The following is a 14,124-nucleotide window of genomic DNA, read 5'->3' as shown; positions in this document are numbered from 1 at the left end:
TAATATTTGTGAATCATTTCTCAATTAACTAGACCATTATGTCAATCTGCAACAGTACAAATTAGTATATGATAATATAATTGGAATAGGGATATCATACAATGGTTAGAGGAAAAAAACATGGTCGAGCTAAGTATGTGGGAAGAGCCGCAGATGACCGATGGCCAAAGAGAACAACAGAACAAACCCCAAAATCAGAAGGATGCCTGAATGACCAAGAATGAGATGAAGAGAAAAAACTGGGGATGAACTGGATGCAAAAAACTTCAGATAGAAGTCATTGGAGAGGCCTATGTCCGGCAGCAAACAATAATGGCTGATGATTATAATTGAAATTTATAAAGAATTATTAACTAAAACTAAATTTATAAAAAGTTTAATAGCAATCTATTTAAAATAAAGGCATAAATTCTATGAAGTTTAACAATTATGATGGACACAATTGTTAAACTTCACATAATTTATGATGCTATTTACAGAAGATGCTCACTAGTGCTCATAAACTTTACAGAAATTCATGTGAACTTCTTTGGACCCAAGAAATACTGTTAAAGCATAAGCAACTGCTGTACATTGTTTATTTTATTCCACTTCCAAACCACAGATCAGAAGCCTGGCTATTAATGTTATTAATCAGAAAAGATAATGTGATTAATAGTAAAAATTCCTCAGACTGAATTATAGGGGTCATATAAGAAAAATTAAAAATCTTTATATAAAAATGATGTATGAAAAATTGGAAATGATCAGAGCAGAAAGGAAGAGTGTTGGATTCAAAATACAAAGAAAAATGTTGACTTAAGCTGAGCTGAAACAGCATAAGACAATGATGATGTTCAAAATTTGCCATTTTAAAAAGAGGCATCTCATATTAAATACAGTATCAAAGTTACGAAACAACAAATCTTAAAAATATAAATTTAACCGTGATAATTTTTAAATTTAATATTTGAATAGCTTTAATTATTAAATTAATTAATGCTATTTAAATATTAAGAATAACATCAACTTTAATGTAACTATAATTTGTATAAAACCTATTTAAAGTAAACATAACTTTTATATCAAATTTACCAAATACAATATTAATTTTATATTTTTTTTTTGTTTACACTAATTAACTTTAATAATTAAACTAACAAAACTATCAAAAATGTTCACATTTAAACATTAAATTTATATAGTTTTATCCAAATAAGAGATTTTACAAATGGATTTAGAATAATTTAAATCCAATTAAATATTTGTACGAAATCATCCAGCTGCACATTTAATGTATTGATGTAGTTGGCTTAATCTAGATTAAACATCTGAATAGACAGAATTATGGCATAACTTTGCCTGCTTATGCAAATTTGTATAAATTTATATCATATGAATCAGGTTGCAAGAAGTGTATCGTGCAAGATCAATCAGATTCTCAAAAAATAAAATAAAATACAGGAAAATTTATAGGTTACTTAATCTGGTTTGTCTTAAAATAAATATTCAAATGATCTGTACAAAACTTAAGGTCTACAATTTTTGTATCTGCACTTTTAAAACATTTCAATTTACTATGATAGAGATACAAAGAGTAATTTAAATTTTCTTTCACAATGTAGAACTGATATGTTAGATATAATAATTATTATATATTTATACAGCTTACCTTGAAGAGGTTCCTGAACATATACATTAGTGGAAGCAAAGAGATGATCGATGTTAGGAGACAAATTCGTCACTTTGTTATACGCTTGAACGGTGACATTATATTTTCCTATCTTATCAAAATTCAATACAATTTCTGGACCTAAATTCATACGGATATATAGTTAATTCATGTATTATTGATAAGCAAACTTTTATATCTAAGAAATAAGTATAAATATATAATTAGGGAATTTTTTACCCCTTTTGGAGTAGACGATATTATCTCCCAGATACCAGTCATAGGAGACATTCGTTCCGGCAGTAACAGTCGCTCCAAGGACAATGGGTTCTCCCAGAACAGTTATGTAATACTTTCTGTTTAATTCTAACCCTTTCGGAGGAATCTGGACATAAAATAAATCTGGTAATGTCATGCTGACGCTCCCTAAGGGATTGCTGGCAGTTACTTTAACTGTGTAAGCTTTTTCTGAAATATCAAACATTATAATTCATTTAATTGATATCCAATAATAGATACCAATAANTCCTTCAAAAATTTTTAAGAGCGGAAGCATAGAAGAAGGTCAATTGCTTTATTTTTTATTTTAAAAAAATAATCTCAGAAATACAGCTGTTTGACATTTACAATGAGAATAACTTCTAATATTTTCTAATCTACCTAATCAGGTTTTATCACGGTTGTCTATACTGTAATACTGTGTCTAGCGTCATTGAATTTGCACTGTACTTTCTCCATAAGTATAACAAAAATGTGTAGAAACTTATCATTGTTTATTAAAAAACTGCTCTTGTGTTAAAAGTTTAACTTAAATATAAAACAGAAGAATTATAGGATCTATTTGCTTTTTACTTTTGGAAATTTGCATTTAAAATCATACTTCAAAGTTAGAATATACACTAAATATTGGAAATTAAATTCATCATTTTTTTTGTGTGTTTAATTTCCTTTTATTTATTTTTACGTAAGAAATTTCTGTTTTTGATCTCAAGAGCTTATTACAAAACAATGTCAAAAACAAAGGACAAAACCTAACAATTTTCTACTTCTATGTTTTATGAGTGTGGTTAGTCGACGTTCAAATTTTATTCTGATTAAGTACTTAAATGTTATCTAGACTCGAGACAAAGCATCAAGCAACGGCTTACAATATCTCAAAAACAAGTTACTGTATCAGAGAGTCATTTATTGTCAAACTGCTGGCAGAACAGTGATAAAAAAATCTACTTTCAAATACCGATTCTTAGAAATCTCAGTTTAAAAACTGATAGAATTTTGAAAGTTTTCTTTAACTAAATTTATAGATTTTATCACTTACATAAAAGAAAAAAGCATTAAATTATTTCAATTCATATCAGCATCAGTAGAAATTCACATTTTTTGCATAAATCAATATTAAAAACTTAAAATTTTGTTTAAATTAATATCAATTTTATAATTAATATTTCTTAAAACTGCATTTAAAATATTAATGATTAAATGTTAGAAGTAAGAATATTAACATTAACATTTCTGCTTCTAACCAAGTATTGTGATTTTCACATCTAACATTCTGCTATTTGTTTTCAAATTTCCTTAGAAAGAACCATAAATTCCTTTTGAAATGAAAAAAGAATCCACTCTCGGCTAAATTTAAAATAGAAAGATCTATTTCTAAGCTGTAGTTTGGAAAGGTAGAGGATTTAAAACGTAAATATTTACATTAGTCTATCTTTAACGCCCTCGCTCTCGTAGGCTAAGGTTCCGACGACCACACGATTCTAATCTGGGAAAAAATACAGGCATAAACACTTCACGGTCTATTTCGTAAAAATGGTTCTGACAAAATTTATTGTCCAAAGAAAGTCAAAGCCGAGAAATTTCCCATTCTTTCATTTCACGACACGGTTTTTAAAACCTGCATTTGGTTATTGAATAGCCGGAATTGGGCCGAAATAATACCAAATAAGCCGAAATAATACCAAAACATAATTTGCATAAAAAACCAAGATCTAAAAACTAATGTATATTGGTCCTTCATGGTATCCAAACCTACATCCTTCAATAACACCAAAAGTCAAAGCTACATGTTTATTATTATTTTTCTATTTAATTATTTAATTCTTTCCAGATGACAGGGGTTATACATGAAAAACCCACTTTTAACGCATGACCTTGACACAAACCTTCTCTTTCAAAGAGAAGTCGCCTTTTTTCTCACCTGCCACATGTACCATCTTCGAGAAAATCGATAAATTCTAATATTTATCAAATAATCCACCGGGCGTGTCTGTTTATAAATCTTAGATTGTCGACGAATCAGCTCCAAGCGCTAGACACCGCAGCAATATAGATTTTTAAATTCTCCATAATAATAGCATGGGAGAAAAATAGTTCTTTATACAGTAATGGAAAAAACAATTATATTTTTTTTAAAATCTCAATAAAATAATAATTCTCATTGGAATGTTTCCAGGAAAATATCACTAAAAATTAAAAAAAAAAAAAAACAAGAGGATTTTAGTTTCCTGAGATTAATTCCGTGTTACTAATTAACTTTAATCATTAATATTCTTTAAGTCCGGATTTTAATTAAAATTTTCATTGGAATGTTTCCAGGAAAATATCACTAAAAATTAAAAAAAAAAAAAAAAACAAGAGAAGATGGGACGATGTTTTCTTATCTCCGGGTTAATCTTTAAGAAAATGACAAACAATAATTTTTTTCGGGCTTAGATAAGAAGCAATTTATAAATCATACACGTTTGTTTTGAGAAGCATGACATTTACAAAGATAGCAAAACTTCATTTATTTGCTCTATCATTAGATCCCATACAATGCATCTAAAAATAAAGATTGTAAAATAAAAATAAAAAAAAAACTACAGTTAGAAGAAAAATCTGATTGACATAACTATCAATCATGCAACTGTCACCTGCATTTGCTTCTTGCATTCTAATTTCATTTTTATAGCATGCCTGTATCCATGGTAACAATAACCTAACAGAAAAATCCTATAAAAGTTGCGATATTCGAGGAAGAGAATGTTTCCTGTAATTTGCTCTAATGCTGATGAAATATTGAGCTACAAAATTAATGAAAATATTTTCTCTCCTTACAAAAATTCCTCCAGAAAATATCGGGAAATGATAAATGAGGAAAATAATGAGGCTTTTCTTTATTTTTCTCTCGGAGTTTTTATTAAAGACGTCGAAGGTTCTACCCGCTGCATCCGAAAAGCCCGGCGATACTTTAAAATATTTAGACAAAATTTAAATCTTTGTTCGGATTACTCGTCGTCCTTGGGCACTGCGGGTGATTGATCTTTCCGGAAACATCGGAAATAGACTTTGAGACTTGCGAGAACGACGACGGTCTGTCAACTAATTTGTCAGTTTGGTAATGCAACTTTATGAATGTAATTCTTGTAAAAGGAAGATTCAGAGGAACTAGATACAAATTTCAACCTCGTTACTCAATTCCGTACACTCCGTATAATTTAATAAGAATCGAAAATTACGTTATCGCAAAATCATTACAGAAAAGTCGAACGTCTAATCTCTTTCTTAATTTGCATAAATGATAAATTTCTAGAATTCTACAAAATTCTGTAGTAATTTTCTTCATTTAATAAATATTTAAATATGAAAACTAAAAAAAAAAATATCTTAATCATTAGACATTATCTATCCAGATTAAACAGAGATAATCTGTTTGAGAACTAATCCCACTATTTTAAATCGGCACGTAACATTTAAAATATTTAAATACAAATGGAAATGAAGCCGGGAAGAGTGACGTTAATTTTAATTTTAAAACAGGTAAAGAGAAAAAAATTCATTATGCAAATATAATTTTTAATATTTTTATAGAATCCATTCGTGTAGAAATTGTTCTTTTCTTGAAATTCTTAACTGTTTTTTGCAGCGGAAAGATTTGTAAAATTTATTACGCGCCGTTAGAACACGGTCAAATTTCGAGGTGTTTAAAATCGCAAGAAACCGGTCACCTCGACCGCATTTTTATTTTTTTTTTACTTCTAAATTTATATTCATTTTTAAAAATTTTTCTTTTACTCATAGACATAAACTTCTCATCCTAGTTAAATGTTTTTTATGTTATAACCAGGCAGATTATAAATTATAGAATGAAAATTTTAAAATATGATAATATATAAAATATATTTGATTTTTTTTTTTAAAAGAGAGAAATAAAAACTTATGCGAATAAAAAAAAACCCCTCAGAAATATTTATTCTTAAAGATTCATTTTTTGGATACCAAAACAATGCCAAGAATGGATCGCAGGACTGGTTGATTCAACAATTTCCTAAAAGAATAACAGAAAAACATTGCGCGTCGAATTATTAAATTTATAAATTAAGCAACTAACTTTAAAAAACAAAAGTGTTCATATAATTTACATATTCTAAGAATAGATAATGCCAACAAAAAATAAACATCAGTAACTGGATACAGTTTACATGACAAGTACATTTTAAAGAGTAATTAATCAATTTTTGTATTAAGATGCCAATATTATTAATGTTAAACATCAATATTTCTTCATATTGTTATTATATGGACGCAGACTATTATTGAAATCACTCCAAGTAGCTTTGAAGCAAATTTTATAAATATAAAAAGAAGAACGAACGAATCTGGAGAAAAGACAAGAATATAATTGAAGATTCAACAACCACTCGTTCAAAATGTTTGCTTTTCTAATTTTCTCTCTTAATTTCCTCTTTAAACATTAATTAATTGCAAAAAGTATCTAGAAAGAATCCTCCGACCGGTCAGAGAGCAATCGACAAAAGTAAATATTAGTGCATAACATCGATGAGAGAACTGCAAATAGCAAAATCTTACCTCTTCGGTAGTAATGAGTGCACTGGGCTGTGGGCCGGAGAGAAAGGGTACCCAGCTGGGCGGGAACAGAGGTCCCGTTTCCGTCGCCAAAGTCGAAGAGGAACTCCACGTCGGATCCCCAGTAGACCTGGGCCTCAAAGGTGACCGGAGGGGTAATGGGCGGTTCGGATCCGCCGACAAGCAGGGGCGCCGCCCAGATGTCGCCCACCGGACGAAGCCGAAGTTGCCTGATGGGCTCCACCACCCGCACGGGTGCATCCAGATAGGCGACCACTTTACCAAAGGGATTGGATACCTCGACGCTGACATTGTAAGTCTCGGCAATACCGTAACCGTGACGAGCCACACTGACCGTTTCGTTGCTGGAAGAGAAAGACATTTAACGTGAAGGACAAAAGAATCCAAAAATGACGACCGGCTCAATTCAAGCTCCGACCGAGACATTTGGGACCTTATCGGAGCCGTAGAGCATACCTACAGGAGTGTAAAAGTCAAAGGAAACATATATCTACAAGCGTCCCTTAGCAAGATACGGCTCCTCAAAATTGGATAGCACAAGATTACGAGTAGCGTCACTCCACTAAGACTATCACATTTAACTATTCGGCCCATGCAACTATGACAGCTTCGAGTAGCCCACTCAACCGTTTGCGGAATACTCGACATTATATAGTTTTAGGAGTGTGGGGCTCGCCCCCACCCAAGCACCGGGACGAGAGCAATAGCAAGCACCAAAACACACTACTATGTGTGGAGCATCGGTAAAGGCAGGCAGAGCCGGCCCTACTATAGGGCGAACGGAGCAGCCGCTCCAGGCGCCAAGTCTTAAGGGTCGCCTCAGTGGTAAAGAAAATTAAAGGGTATAAATTAGGGGCAACCAAGGGGGGCGCCATAATAGGATTTCGCTCCCATCCTAAAACTTGCCTCGGGCCAGAACTGAAGGCAGGCAATAGCCAGTCTTGACAATGAAAAGCACGGAGAATAGACAGTATACCACTACACGTTAAGGACCGACCTTCGGAGGCGAATATCTCGCAAAGAGTCGCACGTGCGGATACGGTTCCTTTGACTTTTCGGCTCGTACAAGGAATATCTACAATTCGGTGGGTCGAAGAACCCCTCGTCCGGAGCTCGAATCTTACCCAACGACTTACCTTTCTACGGAGGTATATTTGTCTCCATCGTTATCTCGAAATTCCCATTTAAATTTCAGATCGGTTCCGGAGGCAACGGTGGCTCGAACCACAACCAAACCCACGTCGACCGTCAGAGGAACGGGAGAAGGGGTGAGTAAGGTCAAAATCACGCCGCTTATCAATTCTCCCACGTGGGCCATTCGCCGAGTAGTCATCCAGCTGATCTGATTAGAAACATTGACAACCACGGGATAGTCGCCTTTCCTGCCGTATTTATGTAGAACCGGAAGGGTGAAGAGGCCAGGTTGACTTCGATCGGAGCGGAAGTAGTAAATTGTTCTCCAAGATCCGTCACCGAAAGAGACCGAAACATTGCAGCTAGAACTTCCGACGTAAGAAATACGAAACTCGGACACTCTACCCACGTGTACCGGAAGCACTCGCAGACTTACTTCCGTCACCACCGGAACAGCGATGACCGTCAGAAGTGTTGCCAGCCGACTAACACCGTTCCAGGCTTTAACTTCAATCACGTGACTTCCAGGACGTGATAGCGACAGGGAAACCTGAAACGAGAGCGGGTGTTACAAATCGCCGTTGCGCTCGACTAGACGCCCGACGCAACAAGTCGAGTCGATATACAGGCGCTCGACAAGCTATAAAACCTACAATGCTTACTTTCGCACAACTCTTTCCATCTATTTTTTTTTTCTTGCATTTTTTTTTGGGGGGAAAAACCTTAGACAGTCATTTACAGATTCTGGCGAGGAGACGTTTCTGACAATGAAGAATGGGTTCTCCGCCGCTCTCTTATCTCTCTCGGAGCTCGGTCGAATCAGTCAATGTCACCGGGCGAAGCAGACACGCATCGCGCGCCGGAACCCGCGCTTGAAAAAGTGCGCATTATCCGCAGAGTGCGGAGCGACGCGGTGGGTGCGGAACGCGCGCCACCCCAAAAAATACGGGGATCGGGTCCCATTTAAGGGATTTATGCAACGAGACTCCCGCGCGGCGCCATCTATCATTGGGTTACGGCGGGGCGCGAAAGGTAATGGCCCCCATACATCAAAGCGCCCGTCTCCCTACCATTGTAATCGAATGACCCAGAAGACAGTCGGCTTACCTCGCTCTCGGCGGTAATTTTCCACTCGTCTTCGACCTTCCAGGCGTAAACCACCCCGATATCGGATTCGGGGGAGATGGCGGCTCTCCAACATCCCAAGATGGCAAACCTACATCACAAAAAAAAAAAAAACACAGATTTAATCTTCCACGCCCCTTCGACGCCGATTTCTAACGTCGCGCGATTCTTCGACGCGTGTAACACCTCGCGATCGATGGCCTCCTTCTTCTTCTTCTCCACCCCACCCGCGGATTATCCACTCCATCTTGATTAAGATGCAAATTTCCCGTTCGCTTCCGAAGATAATCTTCTCCACCGTACGGAGAAAATGTTTTTTTTTTTTCTTCCGCCCTCTCCGCGGTCGGACGTCGGTCGCTTCGTGAATACGCAACCATCGAAGCGAATAAATCCCGGGCACACGGTCACAAATGGGTTTTGTCACGTGACGCGCCCCGGGGGAGCGGAGCTCTTCCTCCGGTGGCCAGAAAATGGGAGTGAAGACAGACAACGAGCTACAAAATTTCCCGAAGGTACGTAATACTGTGTCGGTTCCTTTTCGAGTTAAGCGAAGCACAGATTTTTCTGATTCGGGTTCGAATCCCGGAACCGAACACTCCAATTTCAGGTGGAAAGTTAAGAGAATGCCGACATTTCTATTTTCCTCCGATTGTTTCTCGACTTCTTCACTTGTATTAGAAACGACGTGAAAATCCTTCCTCTTAACCTGGAAAGAATTCAGGCCTGGAGGAAATCCTAAATTCCTAAATTATATTTAAATCCAAACAACAAAATCGCTACGACTGCCTGTTAATTAAAAAAATTAAATTGCGAGATTAAGCAATTAATTTTTAACACATTGATAACGAGATTATGAGACGATTTAAGCCAATAAGCGAGAGGAATTCCTATCCAATCGACCCTAATATGAACAAATAATACACGGATTTCGGATTATAGAGTAGGATGCTTCTTAACTTTTTTTTTTTTTTTTTAAACTTTCGAGGTAGAAAGATAAAATGAGGAAGCGAGCCAATTTAGCGAATTTTCCCTCAATTTTCGCTGGAACAGGTTGGGATCGAGTCGAAAATGGGCGAAGAAAGAGGGTGGATGGCAAGGAAGCGGGGAGGGGGGAAGGAAGAGCGAAACGTTTGGCGGCGGATTAAGGAGCGAGAGGAGAAGAGCCATTAGGTTGGAGCGAAGAGAAGCGAGCCAAGATTAGGTCGTTGGAAAGCGTTATTGCGGGTCGGAGACTGGACGATTTGCAAAGTCCGTAATTTATTTCCTCGGCGATATTAGAACCCCCTGCGCTGCGAAACCCGGCACACAATACTCCGCCTTTTATTATTCATAACCGGAGGACGGTCGCTGTTGCCACAAGAGATTAGCATCCGCTTTGTGCGAGAACGTTACCGATGTTTCTCTCCCCTCGCTCTTATCCGAATGTATGTAGAACCCCGCAAACATCCGCTCTTCTTCGGGTAATCTCGGCCGCTCGCGCCCTACATAACTCATAAACATCGTTTTGTTATTAAAGGAGGACGAAGCGCGGCTAAAACAAATATTAAAAAGAAGCTTCGGACATTCCTTTCGGCCTCCGGATTTACTCCTCCGGTTACGACCCACTTCAATTTTTGTTTCTCGCAAAAATTGAAGAAGTCCAACCTCCTTCTCTTTCTTTTCCTGAAATGAAAACACACGCTCCGGAGGAAACAAAAATTCTACATTCCCAATACCAAAAACGTCTGTTAGTCTTTACTTTTTTCTACCCCTTTATCCAAATACAAACCCGTTTATTCGGGAAATTTTCTTTTGGCGGCATATTTCTACAACCAAATTTCTCGGTAAAAACAACAATTCTAAGAAAGTTCTCCAGCAATTTATTTATATTTTTTTTTACTTTCTTATTTACTTATACACTCCACCCGCCATTTTTCCTTCATTCGGTTACGCCAAACATACGCAAGCAAGTGACATATTGTTCACGAATGGCGGATCTCTGTGTGACAATAAATCGGCGGCGAAGTATAAAAAAAAATAAAAACACCACCTTGGGAGCCCTACGGTTTAAATTATAAAATAGAAAAAGGACAGAAGTGTATTTATTTTCCAAAAGAAATTAACGAGTTTTGAAAATAAAATGGAAATTTTTTTTTCCGACTGAATTATCCGGTCTTTCCGAATTTAAGCGATCCCTAGACGGGACCATAAATCTGACAAAGAAGAGTTGTGCATTCCCTACTCGTTTGAGTCCGTTCCACCTTTTTGTTTTAACGGAAAAGGAAAGTTCAATCTCTTACCGGAAACGGATGTTCAATTTCCAAAATAGATTACAAAAAAAAAAAGTAAAGCGCCACCGTTGTTAGTTACTGGAAGCTTTTCTCGTATATACTGTACTTATTAGTAAGTCCTAATAATAAACAAAAAATTAGCGAAATTAATTTAATTCATCGTTAATATTATTAATATAATTAAGAAGTATGGTATTAATAGATTTGAAAAAGAAGAAAGAAATTGTGTTTCGGGTCCTAGGACGAAACGGAAGTTTTAGCGAGGCCCAGGAGAACATTTGGTAAGACGTAAATGATTCTCGGGAGGGAAAAATGCTACTGAAAAGAGCTCAGAAACCGGTCAGCGGGGGCAAAGAGGAGGTAAACGAAGGAAAAGGAAATTCGTGCGTCGAGGAGAATGCTCGGGAAGAAAACGGTAGAAGAAAAATGACCGCCGGGACCGAAGGGAATTAAGCGAGAAAATTTTTATACAGCGGCGATAAAAGCGCGAGAAATAAATCTGAGGCGGCAACGTCAAAATACGTTTCGTTCCTCAAACCTCTCTTGGCTTCGATAATTTCCCCATCGATCGTGAAGGTAAGCGGGCCGCTCCGCACACTACCCCTTTTCGTCCCCCCTCTACCGCGGGCCACGGAATCCGGAACGGGTGTCCCCGATTGCCGACCCGCGCGCCGGTATCGGAGACGATCGCTTCCGGTTCTCCCGCAGCCACCGAGGTACAATTACAAGCGGCGGGGAATCTTAATTATTATTCGAAAAACTCCGACCAAAAAAAAAAAGAAAGAAACGGGGGAGGGAAGCGCCTGGGAACGAATGCTAAGCAAATGGCGAACGAATCGATAAATGGATAGATCCGTCTGCATCACACTAACACGTTCCTTAATTTTACCAAACGTTGTAGGAAATGGGTTTGGGCCAGCCAGTAATTGTCGCCTGTAATGTCAAAACCGCGAAGAAAGGAAAACGTAGATTTTGCAACCCTCTGTTAGATCGGCGCGCCCTTTTACGATCCGGAAGAGTGGTCTTTTTTCCGATCTTCCGGACAATCGGAGCGCGATAATTCCGTCTGGGACTTTCATTTTCGAAGGTGGACTCGAGAGGGAGACGTCTCGGGAAATGATGGAAATGTTAATGCAGATGTTTTCAAATAATTGTATTATAGAAGTAGAAAAGCCATTTGCGAAGGAAACGAGGCTAAACTGAAAAATCGAGGAGAGCGGAAAACTGGAAAAGCGATGAATAAGTAAAAGGGTCGCGATAGTTCCCTGGACGTCGGTAAGCGAGGTTAATTTCCTCTCCGACTAACCGAATTACGGGGTGACAGAGTCAACGTCGGAGCGGCGAGGAGGAAGAGGAGGAGGAGGAAGAAGAGAGGGAGGAGGAGAGCCGCGCGACGTGAAAGAAGCGCGGCGGCGTCGACTCGAAAAGCGGTGGTCGGCGGTCGCCCTCTTAATTAATTAATCGAAGAATCGGTGGAGAAGCGCGGTCCACCTCTAAACCGAGCGACAGAAGATGAGCTGCAATTATCCGGATAAGTTAAAGAGCTTCGACGCGTGCCGACGCGCGCGGTGGAGAAAATAACGTCCTTCCTCCCTCGGGGGGCGACTTAATTGGCTCTCCCGGCCCCCTCCAACGACCGTAACGTTTACGTTTACGAGCCGAAACGTTTACTCGTACCCATAGATTCTTCGAAGTCTTTCTTCGGCTCGGTAAACAACGACCAGAAGAGGAGGAAAAAGGCCGAACGAAAACAAGCTTATAATAGATCCCCAGAGATGACTTTTTCGGCTCGCCTACGTTTTACGACGCCGCTTAACGATCCCAAAAAAAGGAACATTTATCGCCTCTCTCGCCCGATTTTATCGACAAAAACGTAAATTGGAAAAAATCGTCATTAGCGCCCCCTTCATTCGCTACGACCAGCCACGACGGTGTTGCCCCACGCGGCGGAAAAACGACAAGAGAATAATGTCATTTTATTGGTCAGTTAATTTAAACAATGGGCATTTCGTTCACGTGACCAAATAAAGCCAAGTATCTCCAAGTTATCGTTATTATTATTATTATTTATCCGTATTTTCTTTGTGGCGAAGACGGTAGGAAGGGACTCGATCTCGGTGGGTGGCAGAGTAATTACGACTCTTCATCACCCGGCGGCGCTCGGTTCGGGGGGGGGGACACGATAACGCTCCGGCTAGCGGCTTCCGGTCAGAGTCCTAACGTCCGAGCGACGTCCTCTCATTGGTCAACGACACATCCGAATGGTCGACATTAGCGTAATGACGGGTCGAGCAATTAACGTGACGTTGTTTTCGTCCAAATAATTTATTCCGCGCACACTCGGGATTAATGACGACTTCTTGTGGCGCCATCTGTCTTTAATAACCGTAATTAGCGGATTGTCATTCGCCGCCGTCCATTTTGGTTCCGCGGGGACGTAAAACGTTTCTTCTGTCGGCCGAGAAAACTGTGAAAATTTCAAAAATTAGGGCAATCGAAAGAAAGAAATCCTCGTTTGGAAGGGGGGAAAGGAATTTGAGCCAACGCTCACTAAATCCTAGTCACGTGACACGATAAGAGACGATAGGAAGATGGAAAACGTTCCCCGCTCGGCACCTCACTCGTCCGATTCGTGACGGACTTTTTTTCTACGAGAGGGAGTAAGGAAAGGAAGGTTCTTTCTTCAACGTGAGCTCAGACAGAGGAAAAGCAGAGAGAGAGAGAGAGAGGGTGGGTCCGGACACAGCCGTAGTTAATCACCTCGGTGCTAAACCGGCTGTGAGAATGAAATAGTGTCTGGCAGTCGCCATTATGCCAGCTCACGAACTGTCCATTAGGACCAAATCTCGCCGGGGATCCATCTATCAAGCGGCCAAGGTCTCTCTCTCTCTCTCTCTCGTCTGGTCTGCGGGACTCTCTGCCTACTTTCGATATGATCGGTTCCTCTCGGCCCAGTCTGGCGATTTCGGATAAGCTAAGCCGAACCCGGACTCTCCTGTAACTACCGAAAAACGTGGTCGTACGCGGTAAAGGATCCTCTTTATTGCAGGCGTTTACGTGAAGAATTCTATTAGA

At 38.7% G+C, this 14,124-nt stretch overlaps 1 protein-coding gene across 1 annotated transcript in view; it reads right to left on the bottom strand.

Moving 5' to 3' along the window:
• LOC111622242 overlaps nt 1-14,124 on the bottom strand; it is a 118,150-nt gene that overhangs the window by 77,231 nt on the left and 26,795 nt on the right. Inside the window, exons 11-15 of the mRNA XM_023364594.1 lie at nt 8,762-8,870; nt 7,657-8,204; nt 6,503-6,864; nt 1,892-2,119; nt 1,652-1,792 (exon numbers count right to left, since the gene is read on the bottom strand). Of these exons, the coding sequence (XP_023220362.1) occupies nt 1,652-1,792; nt 1,892-2,119; nt 6,503-6,864; nt 7,657-8,204; nt 8,762-8,870 (1,388 nt within the window). The remainder of the gene's footprint in view (nt 1-1,651; nt 1,793-1,891; nt 2,120-6,502; nt 6,865-7,656; nt 8,205-8,761; nt 8,871-14,124) is intronic.

This window comes from Centruroides sculpturatus, unplaced genomic scaffold (assembly GCF_000671375.1).
Source record: "Centruroides sculpturatus isolate CEXI.00-Female unplaced genomic scaffold, Cexi_2.0 scaffold219, whole genome shotgun sequence".
Classification (NCBI taxonomy): Eukaryota; Metazoa; Arthropoda; class Arachnida; order Scorpiones; family Buthidae; genus Centruroides; species Centruroides sculpturatus.
This window is presented reverse-complemented; position numbering and strand designations above follow the sequence as displayed.